Raw genomic sequence first — 16,806 nt, forward strand, 5'->3', positions numbered from 1 at the left:
GTGGAGAGTGGGTTGACTTTCTGACGCTATTCGGATTTTGATATTTGATCATTAACCTCTTAACGCACGCTGTTCCGTTCACGGGACGGGACGGATGTTAGGAGGTAGCCACATGCTCTTCTGAATGTTTTAAACACCAACCCTTAAACATATATACTCATGCCGTACATTGTTGGAAAGCTTAGATTGTTCTGATTCATTCAAGACCACTCACGAATTATATGGTTGCTCACAGCCGTAATAGTATTACCGATTAGCTCGGCTAGCCACTCAGCTAAGTGAGAAAAGCTATTATGCCTACATACCTTCAAAGTCTTCCCTTTATCCACAACGATCATCTTATGACTCAGGACTTTCTGTACAGCTCGCCAAGTATCAATTCTTGTGAAATATGAAATCCGTTTTCATAAAACCGGAATATTTTCCTCAATATGTCCATGTATTTAGTCCAACACGTAATGTAATAACACAAATAACAAACCATATACGGTCCGTTTACGTCATTTCCTGACCTGCGCGTCCATCTCAGACTACACGTGACTAGATGTTTACTACCGTGAGCCTTTTCTGCTTCTGACGACACCACACACAAGCCAATCGGTGTTTAGGATTAGGCAGTACATGCAGAAACATTGCTGCTACTCCCACTGGCGTTACAATGTAATGTACCTCGGTGGTTTCAAGTCAGTTACAGCTAATGACTCTGGTTACAGCGAGGGTATGTTCGCTTCCTGTTTTCAAAATAAAAGCACCAACTCTATCGTTATGGTTTTCTTAATAATAAAAGGCAACGGGTGTTTTATTTTGTGAAAATTACCGGAAGTGCGTTACTCGCTACGGCTAACTTGAGTGGCTCCGAATTCGCAGGAACAAAACTTTAAGCAGATGTTATTTGGACAAATTAGCGTCACATTGTGGATCTAAAGGGATACTTTCTCGCCTAAAAAGGTTAGACATGTAAAGTGGTATATTTACAGAGTTAGAGCTAAAATAAAATCCGGCACCGGACCTGGCAACCCGACTGCTGGAATTACTTTTTGGTTGTTGCGACTACGATCTCGAGACATTAGATGGCGTTGTTCTGCTCATTCTACATATTCTACCTTTAAGAATTCCATTTCAACTTATTTGGAAAATAATACACAGCAGATTATTCATAATAGTGCAATAACATCTGTGATACATGACAGTATTCACTCTGGCTTTACCCTGGATGCTACGAAGTGCAGACTGGGTCAGAAGTTGTGCTGACAGTCAGAACAATGTGGTCACACTACGACATTGTGTTATCTTAGTAAAAGGTAGCGCTACTATGTGTTTGTGTGTGTGTGTGTTTTTTATCCGTTAGCAGCAGGATCTCTTCTTCTCTGACGGGCTGTTGACCAGCTGGACAGTCTTCTCTTTCTCTCGGTCTTCTTGCTCCTTCAGAATTCTGAGAAACATAATGAGACACAAACAAATGAACCGGTTCTGGCACAACACCTGAGAGTACTGCAGATGCTGATTTATTGTGTATTTGTATCTGGCTGCTTTGAAAAATAATGTTTTGCGGCTGTCACTGCATCCCAGCCTGCACCTGCTTCAGTTCTGCTCCATCTGCATCGGGTCTGTAAACCCTGAATGGTCTTCATTTCCCAGCAGGGGATTGTAATGCTCCCTGCAGCTATTTGTCATGTTGCTATGTATTAAATCCCATTTTACTCTATCATCACAGCATGGACAACCTGAGAACCATAATGTCAAGTGAAACTGTAGTGCTTCCTGTATTTGTGACAGTGCAGCACGGTTATTTTGTGCAAATGTCAATAATAATAGATTACTTACAGTTAGAGCATAGAAATGGACTATACCTGTCTAACTGAAGTAAAGAAAGTCACATGTATATTGCACAGAAAAGGGAGACAAAATATGGTTTAAACAGTAACATGAAGGTTTGATTGTATCGCAGGACTTTTCACTTGAAAGTCACTTCTCTCTGTTTGCTTTCACTAACCTGCTGATAAGTCATTTACGCCTCCAACGCAGAACAAATCAAACATTTGGCTCTGTATGAATTACCTTATTTCATTACAAACAAAAGAAAAACACAAATCCCACTTTGAAAGCACACAAACACACACAAAAGAACATTACTTTTGCTCACCTGGCCAAATGAACCATGGACTCCATCACATTGTGTCCAGAGCATGCACTGCACTCATAGAAAGTCATTTGGCAATCCTGAAAAAGAGCCAAAATGATGATGATGATGATAATGATGATGATGATGATGGTGGCTTGGCTGTTAGAAACCCTGCTGTGTCTGAAACAAGCAGTATATCTGAGCTATTTCAACTTTTATAACACACAATGGGCCAAACGAGAACCATATTCTGTAATAATATTCGAAAGAGCAGAGAAATGTATCTGTCACGTGGTAATTTCTCATCTCCATAGCAACTATACTACACACCAGAGACCAGAGGAATAAAACACTAAGAAAAGAAAGAGAAAGAGAAAACACAATCATAGAGGAGTTGCCTCTGTATACTGTATAAAACTCCCTCAACTCAATAATCAGCATGTTTCTTAAATTTATTGAAGCTAAAAACAAACAGTCACCTTGGCAAGCCTTTCGCCCACTCCTTTCTCAACTTGTCTCTCAATATCCTTGTCCGTTTTGTTACCCAAGAGCATAATGGTTATATCCTCCCCTGCGCCCTCCTGTACAGGAAGAGGAGAGAATGCAGTTTAAAAGACATAAAAGCGTCTATTGCAGTTAAAAGACTGAGCCTGTGTTGCTCTCAGCTCCCCAGTGTTAGCAGCTAATCTGTACAGTATTAGCCAGATATTTTTTACATTAACATACTGTGAAAATGCTAGTAGTCCATTACATACTACCAAATTAAAACAGCACAACTGCACGCATGTGAAACAAACACCTTTCCCTGATATTTCTTTTGTTGATTAAATGAAATAATAATAGTAAATGAATATTTTGTGGTATTCCTGTGAAACGTGTGTGAAGCAGTGACTGGGTTACTTTCTTACCTTCACACTTGTCAGCCACTGTCTGACTGCTGTGAAGCTCTGCTCAGCTGTGATGTCATACATCACAACCACACCGTCAGCCTTGCGAAAGAATTGTTTGGTGATACTTCGATATCTGAGGGAGGAGAAGGAGGAAGTAAACATAAAGAGGATTTAAAAAAAAATCTTCACTAGTACTTAAAAACTCCCTCTGTTCTTTGGATCTATTCAACTTATAAAATGGAGGAATTATGCTTGAGAGAGCTTGCTGCAGTGTTTCAAGTTCAAAACACAATGTTACTGAATGATCTCGCATATAGAAAGAAAGAAAAATTGTGTGGTGTGTTAAAATGTTTACTACTGTAGAGCCAAGGAAACTATTTGATTTCATGAAACTTCTTGGCATTCTACAGGTATACTCCACCTAATTAAAATTAGAGTAACAATATAAAACTACAGTAAAGTATAAAATGTACTCATTGTAAATTAGATCATGTCTTCACCTCATAAATTGATTTCTCACCTTTCCTGTCCTGCTGTATCCCACATCTGCAGCGCCACCTGGCTGTTGTCCACAGTTATTGTCTTCACACTGTAATCTATACCTGCACTTACAAACATCAAACTGTTAGCACAAGCTGTTGTAATGGGGCACGGCAAGTTTATTTACAGACTCTCAATCAAATCACTAACCTAGTTACTGTTACCATGCCAGCAACACATAACCATTTACTTGTTATGTTTGAACAACAGATAAAGTAAGATTTCTTACTTTATTAACAGATAAAGTAAGAAAGGAACTTAAGAAACTGAAAATAGATTGTTTTAATTGAGAAAAACAATGCAAGGAATATGGTGCTACTTCTCAATTATTAACAGAATAGGATTTCAAAGGCTTAACTGAAGCATTTTGTCAGTATACCTTAGCACATTCCTTTTAATGCTGTGTCTCACATACAAACAAAACAGCTGTGTTTAAGAACCAGTGTGTACAATTTTGTGGCATCTAGCTGTGAGTTAGCATTGTAACTACCTGAATACAAGTGCGCATTAGAACCTACAGTGGCTGCAAACCTCATGAAAAGTGTGAAAGGGGCTGGGCTACTGTAGAACCATGGTGGTTTAACATGTTGTGAAAGAGGACCTGCTCACTAATTAAAACATAAAATAACTGATGAATATTATATTACATTTCTGCTAGATGCCACTATCTTACTCTACCACCAATCAACTTTTTCAGATTGGCCTTGACAGTGTGTCATGCCTCTTTAGAAAAAAAAATCATGTTCAGCATGCAGGCTAATGAGAAAATTCAGCACTAATGTTTAGCCACAGCTGAAGTCCATATACTGTATTTCATCCTTATAGTTTTACCTTTAACTGCTGTGCTTTCAGTGTTAAAACCAACTAGCACCTTCAAGTGCTTTGTAGGCTAACACATGCCTGAGGTTAACCACAGCATGGGTGTTTCGATTGCTTTACTTACAGGAAATGACAAGGGACATATTTTTGTGTTTGCACTGTACTCACCCACAGTGGCAGAAGTGCCTGGGCGGAAGCAGTCATCACAAAATCGTTGAAGGAGGGAGGTCTTTCCTACACTAGAGTTCCCTACCAGAACAATCTTGAAGAGGCGGTCAGGTGGTGATGGACCAATTTCCTCCTAAATAAAGAGAGAGATTATTGGGGAGAGATTAGAGGGATGTGCTGGGAACAATCAGTCAAGTTGCTGACTCCCCTGACTCCTCTTCCTCCTCTTTCTCACTGAGAAATTGAACACCTGTGCCAAACATACCTCAGAGGAAAGTGAGAGCTTTCTGCAACTCAAGAATAAATCATAGAAACACTGAAGGTAATTGAATCACTTAAGCTCTTAACTGCTGATTTATTAATTAGAAGTAAAGAAACACACATTCCTTACATACAGCCTATCACTTGATATTGACATGCTTACATTTATGCTGGTCTCTTTGCCAACAGGCTGACCCCTTGGTGAGGTGGGAGTTTCCCTTTTTTCCACATTTCCCTTTGACTGCTGTTGTTGTGCGGAAGATGCAGATGGGTAAATATCGCTCATCACCAAGTCTATATTCTCCTCAATGTCTGACGTATCCTCCCCTTCACTACACTCCTTAAGTGGGCTTTGAGCCTGACAGTTATTCTGGAGCAAGTGTGGGAGGTGGTCCTCCTCAATGGAGATGATCCTCTGGAGGTGCCCTCTTTTCGTCTCCGGGTAAGATTGCTGGCATGGCCCATTGGAGTTCTGCCTCACAGAGCTGGTGGTCAGGTCCTCCTCACTGCAGATAAAACATAGTAAGAACAGGGCAAGTCCACTTTTGATGATACCAAACACATATTGTATATACTGTGGCCTGTACTCCATTTGACACATTCTTAACAAACAATGATTCAATGTGTATTTATGATATCACCTGATGACAGTTTACCTTTTGAAGATGCTTGTTTGTTTCCCAGCATTCATGAAAGGCATCTGCTGGTGGCAAACTGGTGTTTTCTTATAATTTTTTGGTTTCTGCAAAGTCAAAACATGAAGCTTTTGGTCAGACTGCAGCATGAGATTCAAAATTCAATCTAAATTTTGGGGTGACTGTTATGGACTTTCATCGCCTTCTATTCCTTCAAAAATGACAACCTTCAAAAAGAAGATACATGAGGTTCAGACAGGGGAAATTTCTACAGTAGAGAGAATGTATTCCATCACATACCTGATAGATGATGTCTTTTTCATCCCGTAAATGTTTGTTCATTTCCCTAAATAAATAAAAGAAATAGAGATATTAAAGACAGAATGAGAACATCAAGTCTTTTTATAATACTGAGTGATTTTGCCAGTTTCAGCATGGTGCAACTGGTAGAATTCATTATGAAACTGAATGCCTAGCCGTGTGTGATACAATTTTCTAGCTATAATGGCCCTATAATGGCCCTATAATGGCCCTATGGAAAAGTTAGAGAAGCAGGTTCTATCCTAACAGTCACTGAACCAGCAATTTATAAAGTAGAAGGCTGTAGAATGAGCAGCTTCCAAAAATAACAGAAAAAAAGAAACAAACAAAATTTAGTCCGAAAATGTTGTGAAGCTAAGAAACAAATCCGTCTTGCTTTCCACTGTAACCACTGCAGTAGGAAGAGGTCAAATACCAACTGAGGTGCTGACACTAAACCAATGAGCAGTAGTTGTAAACTTTATTATCACCCAAGTGAAACATCTGGCGTGCATACAGAGAAGCTAATAAACAAAACAAACTTTTTCCACTAGACTTTTTAAAGTGTGGGTCTGACTTTACAGCTCATTTAATGTGCAGTACAAAAGCAACAGAAACAAAGCATCATATCCAACATTCACATGGCATTCCTGGTGGTTATACTCTTAGCTGTTTTTCTCCTGATCCATACCTCAACAGGTCCAGTTGCTTGAGAAGGCTCGCTCGCTCACGCTGCAGTCCCTCACTCAGTCTGTATATTTCCCTGTGTTGAACAACAATACACCCATTATAACTAATGCTCTATGACTCAGTAAACAGTTTGTTCTGTGGGTACACTTTATTGAAAACTGAAATAATATAACCCTGAGCAAAAGAATGCAAAATGAGTTATTAGACTACAGTGAATATATGACACATTGTCACAATCTCTTTTCTTCTTTACTCTCCTCGAGATAGAGTGTCACACCATTTGAAAACCGAAACGAAGGACTTCTCTTTCAAATAGAATGAAGGTAAATGTTCAGTATACCAGTTAATCATGCTGGTGTGTTTTACTGCTTCTCTAAGTGTTTGAAGCAAAAACATATAATTGTATCCTAAACAAGGTGTAATAATGATACCTGGCGTTATAAAGAAGCCTGAAAAAGACTTGCTACAACTCACATCTCCTTCTCCTCATGAAGCCGTGAGGCCTGTTCCTGCAGCAGACTCAGCTGTTCCTGTGCTAATACCAGCTCTTGGTTCGTGTGGTCCAGCTCTCGTGCTAGCTCATTATTTGTCTGCTTGAGCTTCACATTCTCCACCTTGGTCACATGTTGTTCACTGTGAAGCTCCTGGCACTGATGTTCCAACTAGAGACAGATCAGTGATCAAAAAAAGGGAAAAATACTGGATATTATATGTATTATTCACTAATCAGGAGGTCCACACAGAAGCTGTTTGCAGAATTCCAATGACACTTCTGCAGATGATGAAAATGCTACTTGTAAAACTCAAAATGAACTCGAAATGAAAATGACTTTTTTCCACTTTTAATCCTGTGTCCCTGTGTTAATTGCTTATTTATCTCTTATTATATGCTGAATATGTCATAAAATCAGTATTTTTTACATTATTATGTCTTTTCCTGTAAAATAGTTTCAAATGTTTGCTCAAAATGTGTTCAGAGTCATTTACAAAAGTTCACCCAATGAAATGTGACCACATGTAAGTAGCCGGCCACACAGGACATATAAAACCGCACGTCACTATTTGTGAGTCATAGTTGCTAACAGATAAATATGAACAAAGACAGGAAGAGATTTATATTTTTATATCAGTGGGCAAAAACTTTCCCAGAATAATGTGGCTGAGCTGTAATTTACTAAAAAAACAATCTCTCTTATCTTAATATTATCTATCATATTACAAGCAAAAAAAAACATTCTGCAGAACACAGATTTCCATTCTGGATCATTGCTGAAAACTCTAAAAAAGAGTGCACAGATTCCGTTTGGGCCTGCTAATCAATCAGCCAATGCGCACCTGATCATATTGACATAAAATCTGTAACAGCTGAAATGTATTTATCAAAGTAAAGTCTCTGTGTTTAGGAAGATAAAAACTGAACCCATAGTAATAGACAACACTCTACTGGGTTGGCCTCTAAACATAAACCAATAAGCTGCATACTCATTCATTTTAAAATGAATCCAGTTAACAAGAGATAATAGTAAGCATAGCCATACTAAATGCTTTCAGCACTGTGCCAGCCTGTACTGTATACCTGTGTATGGATAATTCTTCCCCCCCACACAGCAACTTGGTAAACAACTCATATATTAATTAGAGGTGTTAAAGAGCTGTTAAGGAAAAGAAGCATCCTTGTTGGTGTGACTAGAATTAATTTCAGCTCACTCATTGGCCTTAAAAGCCTGAGTGCAAGGCTGTAAATGGAGGTGTGACAGAACATATTAACATCTATAAGTATCGATAAACACAAGCCGTAGGTGCTACTGCAGAAGAAGCTCACTAGAGAAGTGGTATATAGACTATATTTGCTAAAACTGTAACATAAGGTTCACAATTGTTAGACTTTGGTAATGAGTAGCCTATGTGTTGGTATCTATACTGCATATCTCTGCCTCTACACATCAAGTGTGCCAGTACTAAGAAATAAACCCAGTCATCCACTGGGCAAGTAGTCAATATCATGTGATGTGTCTAAATCACTATATTGGCTTTTTTACAGCATCTGTTATCAGTCATTTGTGTCTCACATGAATTGCTCCTCTGACAGATGAACTTCCTTATGGAATTACAAAGTGTGAGTGCTTTCATCTAATAGGCTGTATAATATACACATTAAGTGGAATACAACGGTGTACTCTCACCCCCCTCTGTTTCTGAAAGAGTTGTTCCAGCTCTTTCTCTTTACTGGATAGCTGTAACTCCATGTCTTGTCTCCGAGACAGAAACTGCTCATAGTCCTTAAGTGAAGGGATTAAAAAAAACAAAAAACAGGGAAGCACAGGAATGAAGCACAAGGGTGAGATGGAAGAATGAGATCTATTTAATAGATTTAGTAATAAAGAGGAAATGTGTTCAACATTCCTAAAAAGTTTGTACCTGCAGCACAATTCTGTCTTTTTCATTTTTTATTTGCTGCTCCATTTCTTCATACAGGCGCTTGATCTCATCATCATGTGTTGCTGCTTTCCTGTATGAGTCAGATTATTCACTAAATTAACACTCATATCTTTAAAAGTCATCATTTGAGAGTGCACAGCATAAAGATAAATATTAGTATGAGATATCAACATTGAGTCATCTTTAAATTATGGGCCCAAATGAATTAAGGAGCCACTTCAGAGTTCATCTTTTGTCAACCAAATGCTCCATAAGTAGAGACCTGAGAATGGAACAAACCTTCCATGTTGACTGATAATCAAATATACAAAGATGATTTCCCCTGACCTTTTAAGAGCACTCTCCATCTCCCTCTTCTCCTGGTTTGCCTCTATGATCTGGGATGTCACTCTGGCCAGGAAGTCCTCAAAATTGGATAGGAGGTGTGGTTCATCCCGCCGTAGCTGGGCCCACAAACTGCGCACCTCAGCAGGTCTGATGGGATAGATTAAAGGAAATGTAACAAAGCACAGCATCACAGAGAATGTGTTAGTTTTCATTCTTTGGCATGAGGTTTCACTAAACTAGGAAGTTGCTTTGCTTAGACAAAGAGAAAAGAGGTGGTGAGGATACTGAAAGAAATGGGTGGAGATTTGAGCTGTGTATCAATCCAGCACAATGATATACATTTAGGCAGCCATTAAGGAATCAATTTATATTGGTGTACTCGCTGAAACCCAGATGTTCTTGGCCTTGAAAAATGAATTTATTATTACGGACAAATCTGACACTATTCTCATAACTTCTTGTTTAAACTTGTGTGTTCTGAAGTACAGCACCAGTCAAAAGTTTGGTAACACCTTCCCATAATATATGGGTACTGTATGTAGGCCATATACTGACAAAAAAACTGAAAATTAACGGTGATTGGCGTATTGAAATGTTTATTAAAATCAGTTTTGAGTTTTGAAAAACATGAAAGTGATGAATGTGATTGAGGAAATCTAATAATTATGTAATTTATGTTTCCACAAGAGGTATTACGTGCCTCTGAGTTATGGTAAGTTAAGGAAAGACAAACAAATCCGTGGAAGACTTTTCAACAGTTACAAATACTTATCCTTAAACTCTGGCCAAGATCGATGTAAGTTAGTGCTGCTCAAACTGATGCGATCTAAAATGTCATCTTTCTTCTTCAGCTGTAACCTGGTAGGCGGGCGCCAATAGGATGTGTAAATCTGGCATCCACCTCTGCTACTGTTCACTTTTTATTGAGTTGGAGTTGTTTGCTAAAGGTGAGTCTAGTCATGCATTTCATAAGATCCTGTCATCAGACATCTTTCAGACAAAGCATTGTCTATTGCATCTATTGCACATCAGTTTCCCTGGAAGAGGGATCCCTCCTGTGTTTTTCCCTCAAGTTTCTTAATTTGTTTCCCCGGTAATGAGGTCTTAATTTAAATTGAGGGTCTAAGGAGAGATGATGTTGTATTGCAGTACATATTGTAGAGCTCCCTGAGGAATATGTGTGGCTTACATAGATAAAAACTGACTTGACTTAGGGTTAGGGTTAGACCTCAACTATGGTTACTAATTAATATTGTGTGAAGTAGCAATGCAAAGAAAGTTAAAGATAATGTCTTCTGAAAGTGAAGCCTCTTCATAAATAATAATATTTAGTACTTAATTTCAATGTTTCAAATGCAAATCTGTTAAATAGAGTTGAAAGCAGTCACACTCAGAGAGGGAGTATAGGAGCAGCTTTGCTTGAGAGTGGAAACTTCTTTTAGTTTGCTTTAGTTTGCACAACTGATTATAGTCTCAGATAATTGTTACTGTGTAGACTTAAAGGAGACAAAATGTTCAATGAAGTTGACATAAGAGCACGGGCTGTAATCATAAGCAATCTCTCTCTTTCTCTCTCTCTCTCACACACACACACACACTCACACATACAGTACTCACTCTTCAAAGACACTGTTGGCTCCGAGGCTCTCCATAAGCATGCAAAAATGTTTCTCTTCTTCATCCTCTGCAGCTGCCAGGCTCTCCTCCCACTGGGACTGATACAGGACCTCTGGTGGGTTTTCACAGTAGTTTTTCTCCTCCATCTTTTCTTCTACAGAAATCTTCCGACCAAATAAAAACTCACCTGGACAAATCAAGAGCTTAGATATAAAATCGAAACACCACACCACCCATACTGTTAATACTTGCAGCAATTTTTAAAAGGAGGGACGGACGGAAAACGTACTAAAGCCGGAGGAGAATTCATCGAGGGTGAGATATCCATTGCTGTCAGAATCAAGGGTATCAAATACGTTCTCCAACTCCTCCGCACTGAGAGGGAGCTCGCCGTTCAGCCTCTATTTAAAAGACACAACACAGCTGCTATTGGCAAGAGCAAAGCATCAAGGACATTAACTACACTGTAGCTATAACAACTGCTACTTGAGACCTATAAGGACAGTCATTTGTTCACTGGCCATTATGAGCAAGGGGAACAGTTGGTGGTTCTTTCCTCTACAATTTGAAACCTCTTTATATTTGACTAAATTACACTAAATCTGTTTAGTGGATGCAAGTTACACTAAAAGCAAGCTCTTTCTCATTCTTAATTTAACCAGAAAACATTTGAGGCACATGGATACTCTTCATAGTTGAACACATTAACACCTGGGATCTTCCCAGTGTAGCTACAGCATTCAATGATTGACCACTGAGCAGCCCCACTAGAACAGATAGTGGCTCAGGATATTATTGAACACCCTTTAACTGAATATTTTAAGTTGGCTGAGACACTATTTGAGAGGGGAGGAGTGACCACTGCTCCTTACGCACGGGGTTAATCCTAAAGTACATGCCAGCAAGAGCCTTCCAAAGAAACCTTGTGACCATGACAGTAAGTATTGGACCATTTTCAAGCCAGCACAGCCACACCTCTGCAAACCAAGCAGCTTGGTTTTGTGCTGTGTTTACATTGCTCCAAATGTTGACTGAGGCCAACCATACAATCCTGGGGAGGCGACAGGGAAAGGATAGCATCTCTGTAAGATGAGCTGCTCTTGTAAAGTGTTATCTGGAGAGAACACATCCCTTTTACGTCAGCAAACTGAACAGTTGTAAAGGCTTCCCTGTTAGTGGTCATGGTGCGAAATGTACTTTTAAAGCTGGAAATAGTGTGTCAAGAGTGCAAATAAACCTAAGCTGTGCCACTATTTAGCTTGTTACGTAATCTACAAACTTTGAAGAATGAATGTGGAGAGTAAAACAAATAAAAGTGCTGCTTTTTAGGTCATCGTCAGCACAGGCTGTCGTATGAATACAGGACTGGACCATGTCCTGCTGGCCAGCTAATTTCCAATCCATTACAATAAACACCAGATCAAAGCTTATCCTCTATGTATTTATGCTCCTCTGAGTGAGGGCCTACAAGTGCTTCATCAAAGGATAAGCTACGGCACGGATGAATATCTGAGGGGCAAGTGAATCTGCACAATAATGTGTGTGGGAGAGTCGTATGACAAAGCTTCCACATGGCTCTCTATGTTCAGCTCTCACTACGTCCCCCTTTCTCCCACCCCTCTTTTATGTTGCTTTGAATAAGGTGCACATGTGCTATTCTTGTCCTGCTCGACATCATTAATGAGTGCACAGACCCACCTTGCACTGCCTGTTCTGTATGAATAAGATAAAAATGCTAAAAATTGGTGATACAATGCTAGTAAATCTTTGATAATGTGTACACTGGTATTTAAAGTTAGTAATACATGTCTCTATATTTTTAATTAGATTATTTAATACTGTATGTAAAAGATTATTGTAACAAATTTTAGTTGTTTGTCCGAACTGCTTATGCAAAAAAAGTGAACAAATTTGATTGTTCCCTTCAAACTTTGCTTTTGAAATTAACATATTTTCAAGAACATACCAGATAGATTCAGTGCTGGGTAAAAAAAAAAAAGACAAAAAAACCCCAACCCATACTAGCCCAACGACTTAATCAGATATCCTCGTCTCCTGTCATCCAGTGCCGAGCTTTTGACATTTAGGCTCAACCAGTGGAACTTGTTGGATGAAAGTGTGCAGGTCACAGATGAGAGGAAATGTCACCTAACTTTATTCCAGCTTCTTCACCTGTCAAGGTGAGCTCTGCTTCTGCCACTTTTGTATAACTTTAGGGTAAATGCAGTGTTAATTTTGATTATTATTTTGATGATTCTTTTAGAATATCATTGTCCAGGTCCCATAAGAAAAGTCTGAAAGAAATAACAGCCATTTTCTGTACTTTTTAAGGAGTTAGCAATTAGGAAATAACGCTTACAACCCAGGAACAAAAAATGTGTTACATAGTGTTATCTAAGCCCTCTCATTTTGATATGCAACAAAGATCAGTCTCCATATTTCATTAAGACACTGAGGATCAGTCATCCATGTCCCAGCAACCTCACCTGCATGTCACGTCGGGTGATAAAGCCCTTGTTCTCGATGTCACCAAGCTGGAAAAACTCGTGGGTTTTCTCCAGGATAGTGTTTTGTCGCACGTCCCCATTCTCAGTTTTCCTCCAGTCACTCTCACATTTTGCTGCCTCTTCACTGCTTCCTTGCCTTCGCCGAGCAGTTTGGGACAATGTGGTGGTCGTAGTACTGGTGACGGCACAGGTAGCAGTGAAGGCTGCCATGGTGTTTGTGAGTCCGACGGTTTGAGAGCTCTTCCCCCCGCACGCTTCACATGAGCCAGGTTCAGAGAGAGGTGTGGAGGGAAGAGATCCTGGAGAAGTCGAGCTTCAGGCTGCTGTGCATCCGAGGTTTTCACCAATGTCACTGATTGTCATCTCTTAGCAACCACCTCTTTAATTAGTCGATGAAACCTAGGAGAGAGACAGGACGAGAGTCTTCAGTTTAAATAGGTGCAGCCCATTTCCCAAAGAAAAGAGTTATTAACAATAATCTTTTAAATGTATGGATTGCATGACAAAATTATGCTTAACATTACGTCTATAAAAAGGAGGCACACTTTGAACCTGGTAAAATATATACATTACCACAGTCTCTGGCACAATAACTCACATTAAAAGGACACCCCAAAGAGAATTTGATTACTGCATTTATGCTCAAGAAGGCTACCTTAATTCAGTTTTTAATTATGAGGTCATTATTCAGTCACAGTACAGAAACAATAAGTGAACTAATCTTTGTCTTTCATATTACATTAAGCAATCCTGTATGTTTATTATTGTCTTTCTCTTTCTTTTTGCCACTGCCTCTCTCATCAGTCTGCTTTACATATTAGTGTTCAATGCTAAACACGGCCTGCTGTGTGATGCGTGTACACCCAGCACAACAGCTGCTCTTCTCCTTTCAGGGGTGAAGGGATGACGTCCTTGCTGAGACTGATGTAATTTGACAAGTATGCCCAAAACTAATAAGAAAGTTGTGGTATGATGAGGAGGGTCCTGTCTGCCTGGAAATATTGACTGATAGAACTCACTTAGTGGTGGGGTACATGTAGGCTGCAGGTCTTTGTGCACTGGTTTGGAAGACTGACTATTTCCAAACCTGGGCCGTTGTGCATCATGAGTCGGTGTAGTCGATTCATGAGCAGAGCGTCAGTGTGTGTCAGTGTGTGTGTGTGTGTGTGTGTGTGTGTGTGTGTTTTGAACCATGCAAATGTAGATGTGGGACTGGTACAAGACATACTGTCTACAACTCAGACATATGTCAGCAGGTACTGTAGAAGTGCAGGCTCAGGGACAAAGTGCACACACACACACACACACAGACACACAGACACACACACACACACACACACACCTTTAAATTCTGGCTCCTATTAGTTATTTTAATTATTCTCACCATTAAAAGCAAGAAATGTAATTTTACACAGATTTAGAGGAAATGTTTATCTCTTAATTACATAAAACTATTGAACCTAAACTCATTAAATATTTCTTATTATTTAATTATTCATGAATATGTCACGCTTCATAGTTTGAGCCTAAACATTGAGCAACATCTTGCAAGTATGACAACTGTCACGAGGAAAGTCACAAAGCCACAGCAGGCAACAGACAAGACTTGTGAGAGCATGAGATAGGAAATAAGAAAGGGAACTAATGTGAAATTGCAGTTTAGAAGGAGTGATGTAGTGTTTTTGTCCTCCGGTACACAATGATACATAGTATTGTCCAATCTCCACCTTTATACAGTCTATGATCTCCACAGACTATCCTATTGACTAAAAGCCAGAGCCGGTTTTATGGTTACTTTGTTTAAACTCTGTCAGTGTGTTGAGACAGGTGGCCAATGACCTAACGCTAGATTTGGATATCAAAAAAGAAATAAAACACACAGATGGATTATGCCAGGACTTTCCGATGACTGTCAAGTCATAGATTTGCACAGGTATTTGTTAATCCCAAAGATCACATCTGGAACTATGTCTGGCAGACGATTTAAGACTGGAGTTTTGCTGCTGAAGTAGCAAGATGATCATGATATTCATCCATCTATTTTGTCTCATTTCACTAAATTCTAGTCAATCAGTCATCATGTTTAGGGAATATTCTATGAAATGGGTTAAAAAACATAAATTAATTAAAAAAAAAATTAATCTTAATTATTTAGATTTGCTTTTTATTTAGCAACAGGAGAAAGAGTGAAGCTAAACTACTTCCCGTTTTCTAGATGATCCGTCGTTGAATAAAACTGCTTTGCATGCAGTTACCTTATCTGTTTTAGTGTTTGACATGAAACAGCTGTTAGAGCTACACCAGGTAATGACTGCGGAGCCAAATGAGTTCAAACAAATACTAAAGCAACTTAAAGCAACAAAAATGAAATTAAAAAAGCATTCAATTAGCAGAAGCACATAGGCTTTATCTGCTTAAATAATTATTGGGCTGACAGGTGTCAGACATTGTGTATCTATAAGTCTGATGAGTGACTACATGTAACAAGCTTTACATAAGAGGTGCACTGAGTTTTGTTTTGTCTGTCTTTGTACAGATGCTGCACACTCATAAAGTGCATTGTAAATCGACAGTAACTCTGTGGTCAGGACTACAGATAGACACATTGTCATGTTGTGGTCAGGCATATGGTCCTGACCACAACATGTTTCTGCACAAGAAACCCCTTTAGTATCGTTTGCAGAACTTTTGCAGCCAGCATTCATAACAGCCATATGATATAGAGATGCAACACTTAACAATTTCAATATTCTACGACATAATGAAGCTGAACACAGGAGATATGAAGCTGAACACAACAGACATAGTGTGTACGATGAGGCCCAAATCAAAATAAAGTTGGCTGTGTCCATGATGACAGAAGGCTACTGAGAAGGAATCCAGTGTCCCCTCCCACTACATTATTTAACCAAAGGAGTTGTCATTTATGTTTAAAAAATGCAAGAGAAAAAAAAGAAAATCTCATATAACTTTCTATCACACTATTTTACTGTTTTGCAATCAGACCATCACAGCCTCTCATCTTCTCATTTAGTATCAACAGCTCTTCAGGTAGTAAAGTAAAACACGTCCAGCACAGCACATGAAATCTGGTATGAGATGATGATGATGAGGATGAGATGACATCTGTGTGTAACACTGAAGGTATTTCAGGTTTATCTACATTTCCTGGAGAGGGGTCACGGCCATTACCACAACAACTGACACTACGTTTTGCCACATACGTTGAATATCACTTAACTGTCCACTTGACAAGCACTTAACTTTGTTCAATCACCTTAAAAATAAGATGATAGTTTAATGTCACACAGTTTAATGACGTGCTCATACTGGCAAGGAAAATGGTTGTTAAGCACAAACAGGTTAAACATACAACACGTGTAAAAACAAAAAGATGAACCTCACTTCCTTGTTGATAAATACACTTTCCTCTATTGTGAAACTTCCTGTGACAGATAAAGGCTCCTTGACATCGTAGTATTGACTTTAAC

At 39.1% G+C, this 16,806-nt stretch overlaps 1 protein-coding gene across 1 annotated transcript; it reads right to left on the bottom strand.

The window, feature by feature from the left end:
- Positions 1-1,205: 1,205 nt before the first annotated feature.
- Positions 1,206-13,525, bottom strand: cracr2aa (calcium release activated channel regulator 2Aa). The gene is made up of 17 exons (XM_053319955.1): positions 13,295-13,525; positions 11,098-11,209; positions 10,809-10,995; positions 9,192-9,338; positions 8,844-8,934; positions 8,609-8,704; positions 6,900-7,087; positions 6,427-6,498; positions 5,736-5,781; positions 5,457-5,542; positions 4,964-5,306; positions 4,540-4,672; positions 3,533-3,614; positions 3,031-3,145; positions 2,602-2,703; positions 2,144-2,220; positions 1,206-1,432 (listed from the first exon to the last, which is right to left on the bottom strand). The coding sequence occupies exons 1-17, from the start codon at positions 13,523-13,525 to the stop codon at positions 1,345-1,347; spliced, it is 2,196 nt and encodes a 731-aa protein (XP_053175930.1). The 3' UTR covers positions 1,206-1,344.
- Between the last annotated feature and the right edge of the window lie 3,281 nt (positions 13,526-16,806).

Source organism: Scomber japonicus, chromosome 5 (genome assembly GCF_027409825.1).
Source record: "Scomber japonicus isolate fScoJap1 chromosome 5, fScoJap1.pri, whole genome shotgun sequence".
Lineage (NCBI taxonomy): Eukaryota > Metazoa > Chordata > Actinopteri > Scombriformes > Scombridae > Scomber > Scomber japonicus.

What these genes read in the sequence shown, in the direction of transcription:
- cracr2aa (XM_053319955.1), bottom strand. Translation starts at nt 13,525, where the DNA reads ATGGCAGCCTTCACTGCTACCTGTGCCGTCACCAGTACTACGACCACC. An exon ending in CAAACAAGCATCTTCAAAAG is followed by an intron (nt 5,307 to 5,456) that starts GTAAACTGTCAT and finishes TTTTATCTGCAG; the next exon opens with TGAGGAGGACCTGACCACCA. An exon ending in GCAAAGAGACCAGCATAAAT is followed by an intron (nt 4,673 to 4,963) that starts GTAAGCATGTCA and finishes CTCTTTATTTAG; the next exon opens with GAGGAAATTGGTCCATCACC.